The 18095-nt window shown below is 33.8% G+C and overlaps 1 protein-coding gene across 3 annotated transcripts in view; it reads left to right on the forward strand.

Moving 5' to 3' along the window:
• Positions 1–1864: 1864 nt before the first annotated feature.
• LOC126708977 (glycosylinositol phosphorylceramide mannosyl transferase 1-like) overlaps positions 1865–18095 on the forward strand; it is a 30517-nt gene continuing 14286 nt past the window's right edge. Inside the window, exons 1-5 of one of the 3 annotated variants that reach the window (XM_050409032.1) lie at positions 1870–2264; positions 4540–4936; positions 6990–7153; positions 7268–7338; positions 7943–8308. In XM_050409032.1, the coding sequence (XP_050264989.1) occupies positions 1996–2264; positions 4540–4936; positions 6990–7153; positions 7268–7338; positions 7943–8103 (1062 nt within the window). In that variant the 5' untranslated portion in view covers positions 1870–1995 and the 3' untranslated portion in view covers positions 8104–8308. Of the gene's footprint in view, positions 2265–4539; positions 4937–6989; positions 7154–7267; positions 7339–7942; positions 8309–18095 lie in introns of those variants that run through there. The other 2 variants (XM_050409033.1, XM_050409034.1) reach the window with 2 other exon arrangements.

Raw genomic sequence — 18095 nt, forward strand, 5'->3', positions numbered from 1 at the left:
TGCTTTTAGCAAATGATTGCAAATCTAATTATTTAAATGATCTTTGTAGGTTTTCGCTCAAACAAGTGCAATAGTGACCTATGGACTTTCAAGTTAAGTAACGGAGAATTTGGATCAGCTTTCAGTGGTGTTTGTGGATGTTAGGAACAACTTGGAATTTTTATTAGATATATTGTTTTGGGATAAAATGTTTAGTACTGTTTGTGGGTATGGAAACATTTTGTGTTCTATTAGCATCTTTAGTAAGTTTTTATATCATTTTGAAACAGTTTTTCCTATAGGCATCTATTGTAAACTCAGATACCATATGCTATATATGTATGTGTGTGTGTGTGAACATGTAAAGCCTTTATTTTATAAAACAACACATTCCAGGGATCACAGTCTAATATTGTAACATCATTTTGTGATCCTATAAGATTTTTTTTAATTTTTTTGAGTGCATTTTATGATCATAGACCAATGTCCAACTTTATTAACCCTTCTTGTTGACTGTCCTCCATGTGAGGCGGTGTGCCATTACTTTGTAAAACGGCATATTGTAGGACATTAACCATAACTCCATATTAACAATGATTTTAATAGATTCATTAAGCTGGATAATGTGGGAAAGTAGCAAGTTCATATTGATGTAATAATCACATTAAAGTACATTTAAATGAATATATATATATATATATATATATATTTATATATATATTGTTGCATTCATCATTGTACACAACTAGTAAATGTTTTGCACAATCCGCTATAATTTATAGTATGGTAAACAAAGTAGTCTCCATTTCCTTTTAAGTTTTAACTAACTTAAAAAAAAGGATCACAACAATAATTATCCAACTAAATTCAAAAAACATCACTATTCCCCTGATCTCTATCACATGAGAGGATCATACTCTTAAAAGAATTCACATGTATTTTTATTTTATTACACCACCTAAATCAACTCAAAGCTCAAAAATGAACATATAGTTTTTTCAAAGATTTGAGCTAAGGTAATACTTCACCCTTGTCCTAGCTCTAAAATCTCCTCTTAGGATCTGCATCCGACTAAGATGTCTTCAAATGTGCGACTTATACCTACATTGACAGAGGATATAAGCTTTCAATTTTCAAGGTGTGGATATATTGCAAACTTCCACGTGAGTTGCTCAAAGACATTGAACCTACATAATAAACACAAAGAGTTTAGCTAACATTTTAAAAAACACTTGGTTAACAAAAATAATCTCACTTGACATTATGAACCTCAACCTAAATAAATTTCTAGGGTTTATGAGGTTTTCCATTTGGATCAAAATTCAAATACCCAACATCAACCAAAATTATCTGTATCAAACACAACTAAAACACATCACTCATGCCGTTATACCTATTTCGAAAATGCTTTTTTCTTGGCTTTTGATACCTAATCGTAATAAACCAAGCCGCTTTTTTTATGAATTTATGGATTTTACCTATCACAAAAACAAAATCCCTACCTGAAATTATTTTTGATGTTAAATGGTTATTAAGAATCCATGAGCTATTCACTGCCAATGTTCACCTCAAAGCAATGTTCTTTTATTTATTTTTAATATATATAATTTAGAGATGCACTTATGTTTCTTTCACACAATGTTATTTTCAGACATTATTGTGGTTGTATAGATCACACACAGAATTGGAGGGAAGGACTATTTCAAAACAGACTCATATATGAGGACTAAAATGAAAAGCTTTGAACTTAAGGAGATTGGTCTAAAATTTACACTTTAATAGGGCGAAAAACATAACTTACCCTTGTTTTTTTTTTTAGCAAACTTACCCTTGTTTTTATTTGTTATTTGTTTAACAGTTAAAATGTCAACAACAACAATCAATCATGTCTGAAAAACAGTTCCAATTTTCACGCGTACACGTTTCCACTTTGAACAACCGCATTAATTATTAGATAACAAAAACAAAGAACACAACTCTGATGACGATCGTCAATTGAATGGACTTTGAGTCCCCATGTCTACCCTCATCGGGATCAGAGGCGAGGACGCCAATTCCATCGACGCCTTGTACTCGCCGGCGAAGGAAAAAGCGGCGAACAGAGGCGCCTACAGCAGCCGCTCGCCGCTTCTATTTCGCCGAGCTCGTCAGCTTCTCGGCGAGGCCAAATTGAAAGTTTTTCTGGGTTTCTTTGCTCTCTGCATCGTCTTTTTTGTCACCTCAAGGCTTAGTTCCTTCATGGGTTGGAATCCTCACTACCCTTCTTCAGTCTCTTCTCCTTCTAGGTACCTTTTTCCTTTTGTACTTCGTGTGTAATGTATGTTTTTGTGGGAGTGATTTATTTTATTTATATTGTTTTGGGTTCGTTGGGAATTTGCCAAATGGGGTGAGTAATTGAATTCTGATTTTGTTGCTTTTTAAGCTAACTTCTTTTAAGATTTTGGAATGGGATACCTCCTTTGAATTGACAAATTTGTGATTGAAATTGAATTGTTACGCATGTTCTCTGATAAATAATATATATGTTGGTTTTGTGATTCATAATTGTGCATCAAAAAATAGAATAAGAAAAAAAATTAGGAAGCAATCATTAACAATAATAACTAGAATCATAGAATGATGTTTCGTTAATCTGTGATCCCTGCAATTGATTGCATTACCAAATAAAGGCTTACATGTTCACATAGACATAGCATCAGAGTTTACCAAAATATACTCCAGTGAAAAAATGTCTCAACATGGCATATGTGGGGGGTGGATTCTTGGAAGGGTGGAAATCACTCCAAGATGTGGATGGTGGGCTACCAGGATGCCTCAGTGTCATACCGGTTCAGTCCTGCCAATCAAAAGGTAAAGCTAAGGAAATGTCAAGCTAGGAAGCACAAACACTTCATTTGGAGTGCCATTCCGGTGTCATACCTGCCATGTCATGTTATAATTTTTTAGAAATTGCTCGTGTCACTATGTCGTGTTTGAACTTCCTAGATGTCAAGGGTTGTATATTGTTAAGTCAGTGGAGAATTAGAGTAAAACCAGAGTTTATATTGCTTTTGTATTAGAAATTGTTTAGCTTCTTTCCTCTTTGAAGAGGGGTTTGTATACATTCAGCCCTATCTGCTCTCTCCTCATGTCTTAGTCCTCAAAAATCAAGTTTTTCAATGCTGTCTTGGGAGGGGTTGATGTTGGGCTGATGGGATCATTATCTAGGCAGCACCCCTCAAGTGTTGGGGAAAAGTTAAAATCATTACTAATGTGCTTATGAGTAATGGGGTGTATTTAATGCTGATGTGAGGCCCAATGTGTCAGGAGCTCAAATGGGCTCTACTTTTCATGGTGTGTGTGTAAGTTCGATCTGGATGATGACTGTAGAATGCCTCTCCGGCTATGCTGACCATCTTTACCGGTAGTTAGGGTAGTGATGACTGATTACCATGTAAGTCTAGGAATGGCTTGGGTTGATCATCAACCAGACCCATGGTTAGTCTGTTTGCCTCCTCTGTTCTGACTTTTGTTTTTTTGGTTTTTATTTCAGCCCTCCAGCATCAAACCTTTCTAAAGATTCCTACAGAGTACAAAATGTTTCTAAACATTCTATTCCAAACAATACACCGAATAAAGTCCCAAACCATTACCAACATCCACAAACTCCTCTCAAAACTAATCCAAACTATTTGTTGCTTGACTTGAAGGTCCATTGGCAACTGTTACACTTGTTTGAGTGGAAACCTGCAAAGAGTTGAAATAATTAGCCTTTAGGGGATTTTTTGCAAAGAGCATAAAAGCTAGGTGGACATTTAGTGCAGAATCCATTTGCTTTCATGTTCATCTATTCTAATAGTAGCTAATCTACCTCTAGATGTCCCACAGGTAGGACTGGCCTTCGTACTCCTCTAAATAACAATAGAAAGCAAGCTTAGTTGGCAGTTAAGCACATCTACATTCAAAGAAAATAGAGTACACTTACCTTTCTCTCATTAGGTATTTTTTGAACCCCATGAAGCTATAAGACTCTTGTCATCTTGCTCCCTTCCCTTGTGATGATTACATTTGAATCAAATAACTTGTGCACTTAATACAAGAAATAAAGAAACAAACAAAAAACAAAACAGAAAATCATCACTTGTATAGCTTTGGCTTTACCCTTACCCTTGTCCATTGCTCTTGGGACTGTACCCTGACCTTCAATTGTGATTCTGTACTCCTTTGCTACTGACTCACTCTCACCTTCAATATTTAAACAAATGTTCACTATTGACATTTTTGTATCTATTTAAATTATTGATGATGTGGTAAAATCCAATCCACTCATTTCAAAATGGGTGGATAAGATTTTAGAATCTCTATGGTGGAGTTACCTTGAGAACTCTAGAAGATCCAAACCCACTTTATTTCTTCCTATTCCTTCTAACCATCATCCCATATGCCAAAAACATTCATGCAGCGTAGCTTGGGTTCATATCAGTTAGCTTTCTGTTATCATTTTCCGTATTACCTCTTAACTATCTTTAAATAGGATCCTTGTGTTGTTATTAATAACCTTGGTTTTTATTTATCTTTCAGGGGCGGATACACGGTACTTATCAACACTTGGAAACGGAATTCTCTTCTCAAGCAATCTGTTGCTCATTATGCATCCTGTAGTGGGACTGAAGCAATCCATGTGGTATGGAGTGAAAGTGATCCACCTTCAGAGAGTCTGAAAGCCTATCTTAAGAAAATTGTGTCTCACAAGTCGCAAACAGCTCAGAAACCCAATTTTAAGTTTGACATAAATGAAGAGGATAATTTAAACAACAGATTTAAACCAATTGAGGACCTCAAAACAGATGCAATTTTCTCAGTTGATGATGATGTAATTGTTCCATGTCCTACATTGAATTTTGCTTTCACTGTATGGCAAAGTGCTCCTTTTGCAATGGTGGGATTTGTTCCTCGCATGCACTGGCTAGAGAAGGCGGTTAGTAATCTTAACCCTTCTGGTATACTTGACTTGCCATTTTCTGGATCTGATTACTTTTCTATTTTTTTATGGAAGAAAAGAAATGTTTGTTAGAAGGCCATAAGTTATTAATTAAATATATTAATCAGCAACAAAATGTAAGTTCATGAAAGTTTTTTGTTGTTGTTGTTGTTGTTGAAATAGAGGGGTTTTTTGTTGTAGGAGAGAGGAATTCTTTATTTTGGAACCTGTCCTCACATTTCAATAGCATGACCTCTATAATTTAGATATTTGCTATAAAATAATAAAAACTAAAGCCTAAGTCCCAAAAACATTGGGGTTGGCTATAAATCCTCAACAAACTAATAAAAGTTGGCCATATGTATTCTTTTACACCATTCCCTATCCTATCCAAGGTCATACTCTGTTATCTTCTTAATTGACTTGGCTTTTTTTTTACTACTTCTACTAATGTTATTTTAGATCTTCCTTTACCTTTTTTTGTTCCCACAACTTGAATCAACTCACTCTTTTTCATTGGTGCATGGCTCTTATCTGCATATGACCAAACCATCTCAAGCAATTCTCCCTTATCTTTTTAGCAATAGGATTCACTCTAACATAGGTAGTAATAATATAAGACATTATAGGTTATCAAACCATTAAACTCCTTTAAATCTTACCACCAAATGTAATGCTATTTAAGGACAATTAAATATGAAACCATGAAGAATTCATGACGTGCAAAGTGAAGTACCAAAATGAAGTATGCATTTGAATATGAAATTTTAAAGGAGGGTATTTTTATGCACACAAAGGGCTAATACAAATATGTGAACCTGTACCTACCATATTGTCTGCTTATCTTTTACAAATTTCTCACACTATTCTATTACGTGGCCCGTACACCAACAATTACTAGTTGGACAACTTGGACCTATCATTTTGTACCCTGTCCCAAAAAGATAGAATAAGTTCCATTTACTGCTTCAAATAAATGACTTGATTTAAATGAGACTGCTAGGTGCTCCCCTATATTGGGAACATTAAAGATGTAAAACATAATCCATGGGTTTTGGGCTGGATTTGGCAGGGTAATTGCCATTTAGTTAGGGTATAAGGCAACAGCCTAAACCTGCCTTGTTGCTGTCCCCCATCCCTCCCTCCCTCCCTTTAGGTCTTTGAAAAACCTGGACAAAAGTTGCTTTATCATGAGAGAGAGAGAGAGAGAGAGAGAGGGAGGGAGGGAGAAGCCTTAAGGCTAGAGAAAAACAAAAGAACAAAGAGCAGAGAAGGAAAAGTAATCAGAGGCAAGGATTATAAAGCTTCGAAACCATGTTAACGAAATCATGGAAGTATGGAACTATAATATTTAAGGAAGGAGGAGCTGGAAAATTTTTGGATGCCAGCCCTCTTACTATCCGTTTCTCATTTAGGAAAGATGACTACAATGGGATAGGGAATAATCATGATGCTAACAGCTGGTAGGGAGTAGGAGACCTCTCTACCTGAATCTTCTAGACTCTTCTAGAAGAGTACTACCCATACAACACGAGTACAACCCATATAATTTCATCTTTCTACTTCTTTAACACTTTCCAATCCAATTAATAAGGATAGATACACACCTTTGCTCCCCCCCACCCCCCCCCCCCCCCCAAACACCACAAAAAAAAAACCCCAAATAAAAAAAGGAAAACCCACATATTACATGTGTTGAGAGAGTGAGAATTCACATTCTCTTTTAAGAACCTGTTTGGAGATGTAATGTACCTTCTGAAGCACTTTGAACAACTACCATAGTGCAGATCCCCATTTAATGTTAATCCAATCTAATCACTTAAAAGTTTTAATCCAATCCTAACGGTTTCTAGAAATTTTTATCAGAAAACAGATTAAAAAAAAAGTGTTTTTATGCAACAATTTTCAGATGTTCATTAAATTCACTGCCTCCTTCTTTGACAGTAAACCTGGGATGGAAGGACCTGCACATCACAGGTTTCTTTGAAAATGTTTTCAGTATTCTTATTGTGTAATAGTATCTGACAATTTTCTTGTTCCTATTTAACAGGAGCATGGTGACACATATTACAAATATGGAGGATGGTGGTCAGTTTGGTCGATGGGCACTTATAGTATGGTTCTCTCAAAAGCCGCATTTTTTCACAGGAAATACTTGGATCTATATACCCACAAGATGCCCTCACCCATTCATGATTATGTATCCAGGGAGAGGTTAGCAGTTATTATTTTACTATCTTTTAGAGATTTTTATTTCTGTGACAAAATAAACACACTTTTATTTAATTATTTTTTTAATGTCCCTAATTGAATCTCAATCTCATACAGAAATTGTGAGGATATTGCAATGTCACTGCTTGTTGCCAATGCCACTGGTGCTCCTCCGATATGGGTGAAAGGTAGTTGTCTATACCTTTCTTGATGTAAGTTTGTCACTTTGTCTGGAAGGTGCACGGGATAAGCCTTGAAGTGCTTTTAATGTCCAAAGGACTGTAAATACATTACCTTTATGTTTTTGAAATAGACAAGCACCCCCATTATGGTTGGCTACTTGGCTTTGCGTATTCTTCAATCACCTGTTCCATTAAAGGGTCATATTATGTTTGATACAAGTCTTTTAAGGTATCTTTGTTTGACATGAATATTGGTTGGTTGGTTGTATTGGAAACCAAGCCAACTTCATTCAAAGGAACATAACCATATAAGAATTCTTTTAACCAAAATGTCATAGAAACCAAAATCTCAAACCTCTCACCCACTAAAGACTATCCAAACTCATAAAATCATGAAATTTTGTTTGTGTCTTCATTATTAGACAGGCTCTAAAGATTGGCTTCTGTTAAGATTTTGCAAACTGAATTTGTTAATTTATTACATTCTAATTCTTTCCCAATACCCACCCAAGGAAAGTCTCAAATTGGATCCCAAAAGCTCATGATGATTCTTTCAGTTACATAAAGATCTTTACCTCTGACAAGAAAATTCGATCTTTGAATTTTGCAGGGAAGATCTATGAGATTGGATCATCAGGCATAAGCAGTTTAAAAGAGCACAGTGAAAAGAGAAACAAATGCCTCAGTGATTTTGCTACCCTCTATGGTACCATCCCTCTTGTATCAACCAATGTTAAAGCTGTGGATGCAAGGCAAGAATGGTTCTGGTAATTTTTTAGCTGTAAAAATCATTTCCTGCCTGCCAATAACAATGTCAGTAATATATATATTCTGTATATTCTTTTGGAACACAGTGACCATACTTATAAGCTATAACACGAACATGCTTGTGTTTTCAGTCTGCTCCTTATGTAAATAAGCTGTGTGGTTGTATTCATTATTTTTTTATATAAAAAGAATTCATTAATCTTCCTCATTCTGAATTGTATATTTTGGATATGGCATTTCAATTGGGATTGCTTTGCTGAAGCAATACTTCCTGATATTATTAATTCATTTTGGATCTGCACAACCACCGCCCATTTTGTGTCACCCATTGCTTCTGGATATCTACACAAAGCGCTGACCAGAGAAATCTACATAACCATTGCCCTCTTTTTTGTCAACTACCTGTTTAATATTGTTTTTTTCTTTCAATTCTTTTTGGTTTATTTGTTTAGGAACCTCTTTTTCAAGCTTTCTTATTTTAGGTACAAATATACTTTAATATTTTTTAGCAAATAAACAAATAGGTTTTCAATAAAAGAAACTACTTTATGGAAAAAGGTTTGTTTGTGGAACAAGAGGTTGCATGTGTGTTACTTAAAAAGAAATATTTTCAATAGTTATGTTCTTTAGGGTGGAGAGAAAGTGAGATCCTCCTTGTAATGACTTGTTTTAAAAAATTATAGGGATAGGGAAAAAGAAGGGGGTGGGGGAAGATGTTACTATGTGGTATTCTTAGTCCAACTTCATTACTCTTTGAGTCTATTGACTGCTTGTGCTTAGTTTAGGATATCCTCCTTTCTAAAAAGCCTTTTAATCTAGTGAGGAAAGCCAGATTTAGAATCCTTTTTCACAGCCTTCTTGCCCAAATGAGATATCATTCTTAGGGGAATTTAAAGAATATTTTCATCAGCTGTGTTCGGTAGGGTGGAGTGAAAGCGGGGAAATTTTTTACAGGATTTTGGTGGAGGTTTCTGAGCTGGGGTTATCACCTTATTAACTAAGGGAGAATGATGCTTAAACGCCCTAGAGGCATTAGCTTTCGCCTTGATAACTTAAGCAAGTATCTAACTAGTCACATAATTAATTGAGGGACCAGATCAGGAAGTGGACCTAAGCATTACAAGGAGTTAAGTTTGGATGCAGCTTTTTCTTTTAGTTTTTTTTTAGCTTAGTACTTTGGAGCCTTATTTTTTAGGTACATCTGCATATTTTTAGCCAAAAGCTGCATCCAAATTGTTAAGCATGATTCTGTATGCTTGTATTAGTATGTTGTATTGTAGTATGATTTGGTAGTGTATTGTATAGGACAGGTATTAGTAGTATAAGTGCCTATATCAGACTTGTATGGTTATAGTGTTAATTGAGGGTTTTTGGTGTCATGGGCTACACGGGTTAGTTAGTGACAGTACAGGACAGTTGGAGTAGTTGGAAGTTAGAGTTAGTTAGAGAATTGTTGGTTATCATTGACAGCTGGAAGATGATGTATAAGAGAACAGGGTGTTGTAAAGTGATGGATCAAGCAAGTATAATCTCAATTCAATTCTTTTTCTTTCTGTATCTCTATTTTCCCTTCCCTCAATTCTTGGAGGCCCAGCTGACCACGAATCCAGCTATACACAAGAATCATTGAATCAACGTTAACACAAATGAACACAAGGTGTTGAGGCTCATGGGCTTATGGGCCATTATAACATGACATATCCTAATCCCTTATCCGCCTACCTTGTCTTTGCCACCTAGGCTTAGTTTGCGCCATGGGTGGTTTGGCACTTATCATTTATTAGACTTGGCCTTTAAAATAGTTGGCTCAAATGGAAAATTATCACCTATTCAATTTTATTTCCTTCCTGCTTCCACTTTTTTAGTCTAAAAATAGATAATTAATTAATTCATAATCTATTCTCACTATCATTTTCTGTCCCTGTACCTTTTCCAGCTAACCAACCACACACTCTTTAAGAATAAAATTTTATAATAAGCTCACGATTTCGAAGCTTACATTCATTTGCAAAGTTAAAAACGTACGCATAGCTATCACATCTTGGGAGTTTTTGAGGTAAGCACGTGGTGGGTATAAGGTCGGTCCAATTAATAAGGCCAGCATTATGAAATTTGAGCACAAATAAGTACGGATTTTTGTAATCTCAGATCAATAATATTAAAAAAAAGGGTCATGCTAACGAGTGTCCTTAGAGCACTGGTTAAGGATTCATTTCAGGAAAGTCTTGACATCACTTTTATGAGAAATGAAAAAAGCTGTCAAAACATTAATTGGTTTTTTTTTTTTTTTTCTTTTCCCATAAAAATTTTCTTTAACTAGATTCTTAACCAGTACTCTAAGGCATTTCTTAGCATTTCCCTTAAAAATTATATATATATATATATATATATATATATACAATTATGCTGAAAGCTACAAATATATATGGACAACATTGTTGAAAAAATAAGAGAGTCAAAAACAAGGGAAACCCCTAGCAGACACTCGTTCGTGGCTTTTGAGACTTTTTTGGTTTTGGTTTTGTTTATGTTTCGGGAAGTAATTATTTACAAGGTTAAGAAGACTTGTCAAAGCAAAAAATGTAAACCCAAACTACTGCATGAAAGCTTTCACACGTGGCATCTGAACTCTAATTTCTACATTCAAAAGATTAATCTTTGACTTTGATCTTATGCGCGGGGAAAGTGGAACTAGAAAAGGGTTGAGTATCTGCGCTGGCTGTTTTGTTTGTTTAAAGCTAATACTTGACGAAAATGATTAATTTTCTTTGTTAGTTTCAATGGTGCAACAACTTGGAAGTAAAAAATAAATTTTCGTCACCTTATTTTGTTTCTTTTGTTTTCATTTTCTACTTCTCTTTATTGATAAGAGAGATATCCCATTATTTTGATTATTGTGGACGGGAAATATATGAGACAAGAGCATTATGGTAACTTCATATGGAAAGACCGATACTTGGAGTTATAGGAGTGGTGTACCTAATTTATTGTGGCCAGATCCCATTGCCTCCAAAAGTTGCATTGAGGACCACATCGGTTAGGATTGTATTAATTACACCACCAGCCTTCACTCAAACCTTCCACTTAGCATTTAATGTGATGTGGCCTATCCTTTGATGGAATTTCCAACTAGTTGAGAATAGCACCTAGGTTAACAAAATGGGCATAAGCCTGTCACATCTAGCCAAAAGTAATAGAGGGCGATTCAGCACGTATCATTAGATGTATTTTGGAGTGCAGAAACACCTTTGAAGTTCATTTTCATAAATTCTCTCTATTTTGTCACTAATTTAAGCTTTGGAGGGCTTACTACCTAGCTATCATAATACCGCTTGCTATTGCCCGTCATGATACCGTGCTCTGTTTATGGATGAACGAGTGATACTATACTTCATTTAGAGCTTCTAATTTCCTATCCCCACACTTACAAATTAACCAAAGTTCGTATTTTACTACTTACGGTTATTATGAATTTCTTAGTGCTAGCTACTAGCTAGCTCATGAAGTTACTATTATTAATGTAATAAATGCTTGAAAACGACATTAGATTGTGAGGGAAACATCAAACTTGAAAATGATAGTTTAATAAAATAAAATAAAATAATTTTAAAAAAGAAATGAAAATGATGGAGCACCTATATCTCCTAAAGAAAGATTTGAGTATCTATAGTTTTGTGCATGCCAATAAAAACATTGGCTTTTTCAAACCATAGGGTTTTAGATTGTTTGATGCAATAAGTGTCTATTTGGAAACAACTAATAGATAAATAATAAAACACATTAACCATAAACACAATGGCACATAGATAAGCATATACTCACGTGAAAATCCAAACAGTAAAAACACCACGGGGTCTAGCCTAACTCATCAACTCCATTATGATGTATGAAGGTTGTTGCGGTACAAACTATCTCACTACACTTCCCATACAAATAGATAGATATTTTGCCTAAACTCATTGCTCCTGCTAGCAACTACAGACTCCTATTTTGTTTCTTCACTACCACTTGATGCCATTAGTCAATTTGCCGACTGCAAAACCGATCTCTTGATCATTCCAAGACTTCTTGAAGATTTGTCTTGATATTTGTGGTTTCAACTAGCACTCTAACAACACGGGTGACGATTTTTTGTGTTTTCGAATAAGGAACCTCTCAAGGATAATCAATGAGAGAGGTAGGAAGACAAAATAAAGCTCTCAAGGTGTTTCTCTATTTAGTGTAGTTGTCTTCCTTCTCATAAGATTAAGATTGAAATAGCGTTTAAATACAGTATTGTTTGGGCCTGAAGTGGCTACAAACACATCCCTAGAAGCAAACATCAGAGTTTCTTCTTGGATTACCATTCTCGCATGATCAAGCTTTGAATCTCGCTCAATCGAGGTGTTCATTCTTGCACAATAAACAAAAACTTTAGTCCTTCGCCCTCGTTACAATATCTCAAAATATAAAACTCAAAGTTAGGAAGAAATTTGTCATGCAATCAGCCAACTAAAAAAAATCCTAACAATTACCCCCATTTAAAAAAAAAAAATTGTATTCAATTTTTTCCATCCCACTTATTGTAAGAGGAGAGAGAGATATAGATTAAAATATATGCACTAAAAAAAATTTGAATGTTGGATACATCAAATGATAATGAAATAAGGATGAGGTTGGAAAGGATGCATAATTTATCAATTATAAATTATATTTGATCCCTGTCTTTTACACCATATTTCAATTTAGTCTTTAACATTTCAATTGTGTCAATTTAATCTCTAATCTTTCAATACGGTGTCAATTTAGTTCTTGTCATTATCTTTTAGATAAAAATTGCTGAAATAGCAAATGGCCAAAATTAAAAAATTAAAAAAAATTATTTTATTATCACATTAACGGAAGCTAATTTTTTATTTTGGCCGTTAGTCACGTTAGTAATTTTCATCCATAAGATAACGACAAGGACTAAATTAACATAGTACTGAAAAGTTAGAGACCGAATTAACACAATTGAAAGGTTAGGGACCAAATTGAAATATGGTGTAAAAAATAGTGACCAAAATAAAATAAAATAAAAATTAATTTATTATCACATTTACGGAAGCTAATTTTTTATTTTGGCTGTTAGTCACGTTAGCAATTTCCCTTCTTATATTTTGATGCTTTTAATTTTTTTAAGATGGTTTTAACCTATGATGTCCACTCCTGATAATAACTCTTTATCATTAGATCAAAACACTTATCGATTTTTGGTGTAGGTGGGGATTGAACTTCATATCTCTTATTTAACATCCATCAAAGACTTTACCATCTTTTTCATTTTTCAGCCACACATACCACAGCAATATATTCCTACTTTTTTTTTTTTTTGGCATAAAAATAAAACATTTATTCCCCCCTTCCTTCCTCATGAGTCACTTGTTAATGAACTTCATTGCTTATTTTTATTTTTAAATTCAATTGTTAAGTAGAAAACATTGATTTGAATCCTGATTCCTTTTTCTTTTCTTTTCTTTTCTTTTTTCTTCTTTTTTTTTTTTTTTTTTTTTCTTTGTCTGCACCAATATATGCCCACCCAATTGTTATTTGATTACTACATTCTCTATAAAGTATTAGATTAATAATAAATCATTGTTTATTATTAAAAAAAACCCCTCTGCAATTAAAGCACATGCAAAATTAGAGCGAGTTAGAGAATTGTTGGTTATCATTGACAGCTGGAAGATGATGTATAAGAGAACAGGGTGTTGTAAAGTGATGAATCAAGCAAGTATAATCTCAATTCAATTATTTTCCCTTTTGTATCTCTGTTTTCCCTTCCCTCAATTCTTGGAGGCCCAGCTGACCTCAAATTCAGCTATACACAAGAATCGTTGCTATACACAAGAATCATTGAATTCAACCTTAACACAAATTAACACAAGGTGTTGAGACTCATGGGCCATCATAACATGATAAATCCTAATCCCTTATCCGCCTACCTTGGTTTACTTTGCGCCATACCTGGTTTGGCACTTTGCATTTAGACTTATCTTTTAATAGCTGGCTCAAATGGAAAATAATCATCTATTCAATTTTATTTCCTTCCTGCTTCCACTTTTTTAGTCTAGAAATTAATTAATTAATTAATTCATAATCTATTCTCCCCATCATTTTCTGTCCCTATTCCTTTTCTATTTAACCAACCACATTTTTTTAAGTATAAACTTTGTAATAAGATCGCGATTTCGATGCTTTTACACTCATTTGCAAGGTTAAGAACACCAGCTATCACATCTTGGGAATTTTGAGGTAAGCGCACGTGGTGGGTATAAAGGTCGGTCCAATTAATTAGGCCAGCATAATGAAATAAGTACGGATTTTTGTAATCCCAGATCAATTATATTAAATATATATATATATATATATATATATACACAATTATGCTGAAAGCTACAAATATGTATGGACAACAGTTGTTGGAAAAAAAAAAGTCAAAAAGAAGGGAAACCCCTAGCAGACACTACGCACGTGGCATTTGACACTTTTTTTTTTTTTTTTTGGTTTTTTGTTTATGTTTTGGGAAGTAATTATTTGCAAGGTTAAGAAGACTAGTCAAAGCAAAAATGTAAACCCAAACTACTGCATGAAAGCATTCACACGTGGCATCTGAACTCTAATTACTAAATTCAAAGATTAATCTTTGACTTTGATCTTATGCGCCGGGAAAGTGGAACTAGAAAAGGGTTGAGTATCTGCGCTGGCTGTTTTGTTTGTTTAAAGCTAAGACTTGACGAAAATGATTAATTTTCTTTGTTAGTTTAATGGTGCAACAACTTGGAAGTAACAAATAAATTTTTGTCACCTTATTTGGAGTCCAAATTTTCTGTCTCACTTTTCCTGCTTCACTCTATACTTTACCAATAAAAATTTGCTACGTATTCACCTAATTAATTAAATACTACCATTAATTAATAATGATAATATTAATAAGTCAATAATGATAGTATTTAATTAATTATGTTAACACATGACAAGTTTTATTGGTGGAGTATAGAGTGGAGCAGGAAAAGTGGGACAGAAGATTTGGATTCCTTATTTTGTTACTTTGTTTTCATTTTCTACTTCTCTTTATTGATAGGGGAGATATTCCATTATTTCAATTATTGTGGGCGGGAAATAAATGAGACGAGCATTATGGTAACTTTATATGGAAAGACCGATACTTGGAGTTACAGGAGTGGTGTACCTAATTTATTGTGATCAGATCCCATTGCCTCCAAAAGTTGCATTGAGGACCACATCGGTTAGGATTGTATTAATTACACCACCAACCTTTACTCAAACCTTCCACTTAGCATTTAATATGATGTGGCCTATCCTTTGATAGAATTCCCAACTAGTTGAGAATAGCGCCCAAGTTAACAAAATGGGCATGAGCCTGTCGCATCTAGCCAAAAGTAATAGAGGGCGATTCAGCACGTGTCATTAGGAGTATTTTGGAGTGCAAAAACACCTTGGAAGTTCATTTTCATAAATTCTCTCTATTTCATCACTAATTTAAGCTTTGGAGGGCTTACTAACCGGCTATCATGATACCGCTTGCTATTACCCATCACGATACCGTGCTCTGTTTATGGATGAACGAGTGATACTCTACTTCATTTAGAGCTTCTAATTTCCTATCCCCACACTTACAAATTAACCAAAGTTCGTATTTTATTGCTTACAGTTATTATGAATTTCTTAGTGCTAGCTAGCTCATGAAGTTATTATTATTATTATTATTATTAATGTAATACTTGAAAACGACATTAGATTGTGAGGGAAACATCTGGCTTGAAAATGATAGTTTAATAAAATAAAATAAAAGAATTTAAAAAAAAGAATTGAAAATGATGGAGCACCTATATCTCCAAAAAAAAGATGGGAGTATGTATAGTTTTGTGCATGCCAATAAAAGCATTGGCTTTTTCAAACCATAGGGCTTTAGATTGTTTGATGTAATAAGTGTCCGTTTGAAAACAACTTATGTATAAACAATAAAACACATTAACCATAAACACAATGGCACATAAATAAGCATATATTCATGTGAAAATCCAAACAGTAAAAACACCACGGGGTCTAGCCTAACTCATCAACTCCATTATGATGTATGAAGGTTGTTGCGGTACAAACTGTCTCACTACACTTCCCATACAAATAGATAGATATTTTACTTAAACTCATTGCTCCTGCTAGCAACTACAGACTCCTATCTTGTTTCTTCACTACCACTTGATGCCATTAGTCAATTTGCCGATCGACTGCAAAACCGATCTCTTGATCATTCCAAGACTTCTTGAATATTTGTCTTGATTTTTGTGGTTTCAACTAGCACTCTAACAACACGGGTGACGATTTTTGTGTTTTCGAATAAGGAACCTCTCAAGGATAATCAATGAGAGAGGTAGGAAGACAAAATAAAGCTCTCAAAAGGTTTTTCTCTATTTAGTGTAGTTGTTTACTTGTCTTCCTTCTCATAAGATTAAGATTGAAATAGCGTTTAAATACAGTATTGTTTGGGCTTGAAGTGGCTACAAACACATCCCTAGAAGCAAACATCAGAGTTTCTTCTTGGATTACCATTCTCGCATGATCAAGCTTTGAATCTCGCTCAATCGAGGTGTTCATTCTTGCACAATAAACAAAAACTTTAGTATTTAGCCCTCGTTACAATATCTCAAAATATAAAACTCAAAGTTAGGAAGAAATTTGTCATGCAATCAGCCAACGAAAAAAAATCCTAACAATTACCCCCATTTAAAAAAAAAAAAATTGTATTCAATTTTTTCCATCCCACTTATTGTAAGGAGAGAGAGAGAGAGAGAGAGATTAAAATATATGCACTAAAAAAAAAAAATTGAATGTTGGATATGTCAAATGATAATGAAATAAGGATGAAGTTGGAAAGGATGCATAATTTATCAATTATAAATTATAAAGGGTAAACTATGTATTTGATCCATGTCTTTTACATCATATTTCAATTTGGTCTATAACATTTTAATTGTGTCAATTTAATCCTTAACCTTTCAATACGGTGTTAATTTAATTCTTGTCATTATCTTTTAGGTGAAAATTGCTGACATGGCAAACGGCCAAAATAAAAAAATTATTTTACTCTCACATTAACGGAAGCTAATTTTTTATTTTGACCATTAGTCATGTCAGCAATTTTCATCCATAAGATAACGACAAGGACTAAATTAACATAGTACTAAAAAGTTAAGGACCAAATTGACAAAATTGAAAAGTTAGGGACCAAATTGATATGTGGTGTAAAAAATAGGGACCAAATATGTAATTTACCCAATTAAAAATAATAATGACTCACTTATATGATATGGGCCATAGGACATGATCTATGATTTGGACGACTTCAATGACTCATAATTGACAACATGAAACTACATAGCCAACATGAATAGAAGTGCTTGTTTTGTTTTGTTTGGTTTGATTTATTTAATTTAGTTTATTTGTTTATGTATAATTTTTAAAACTTTATTTATTTTTAAGTACAAATGTATTTTTATTCAATTTAATTTTTATAAGTCTATATAATAAAAATAAGGTGTAAATACACATTTGGTCCCTACATTTTGGGGTCATTTCTATTTTGGTCCCTACATTTCTATTTTACTGCTTTTAGTCCCTAAAATGAAAAATGCATTTCATTTTAGTTTTTACCATCACTCACTTAACAGAAATTGCTGATGTAGCAAACGGAGTGAACTGCTGGCACATTAAACGTTGATGTGGCCATTAATAAAATATTAACAAATTTTAATTGGCATTTAAAAAAATGTCATGTCAGCTTCTAAATATAAAAAAAGAATCACTAATCAATTTTAACAAAAGAAAAAACAAAATTAAAAACAATAAAATACAAGAATTCAGATCTAATCCATTTTAAACAAGAACATAATCGGAGATTGAAAACTCTAGCAAATCACGTCACTTGAAGCCCATGGTTTTGAACCTCTAATGAT

This window comes from Quercus robur, chromosome 12, assembly GCF_932294415.1.
Source record: "Quercus robur chromosome 12, dhQueRobu3.1, whole genome shotgun sequence".
Classification (NCBI taxonomy): Eukaryota; Viridiplantae; Streptophyta; class Magnoliopsida; order Fagales; family Fagaceae; genus Quercus; species Quercus robur.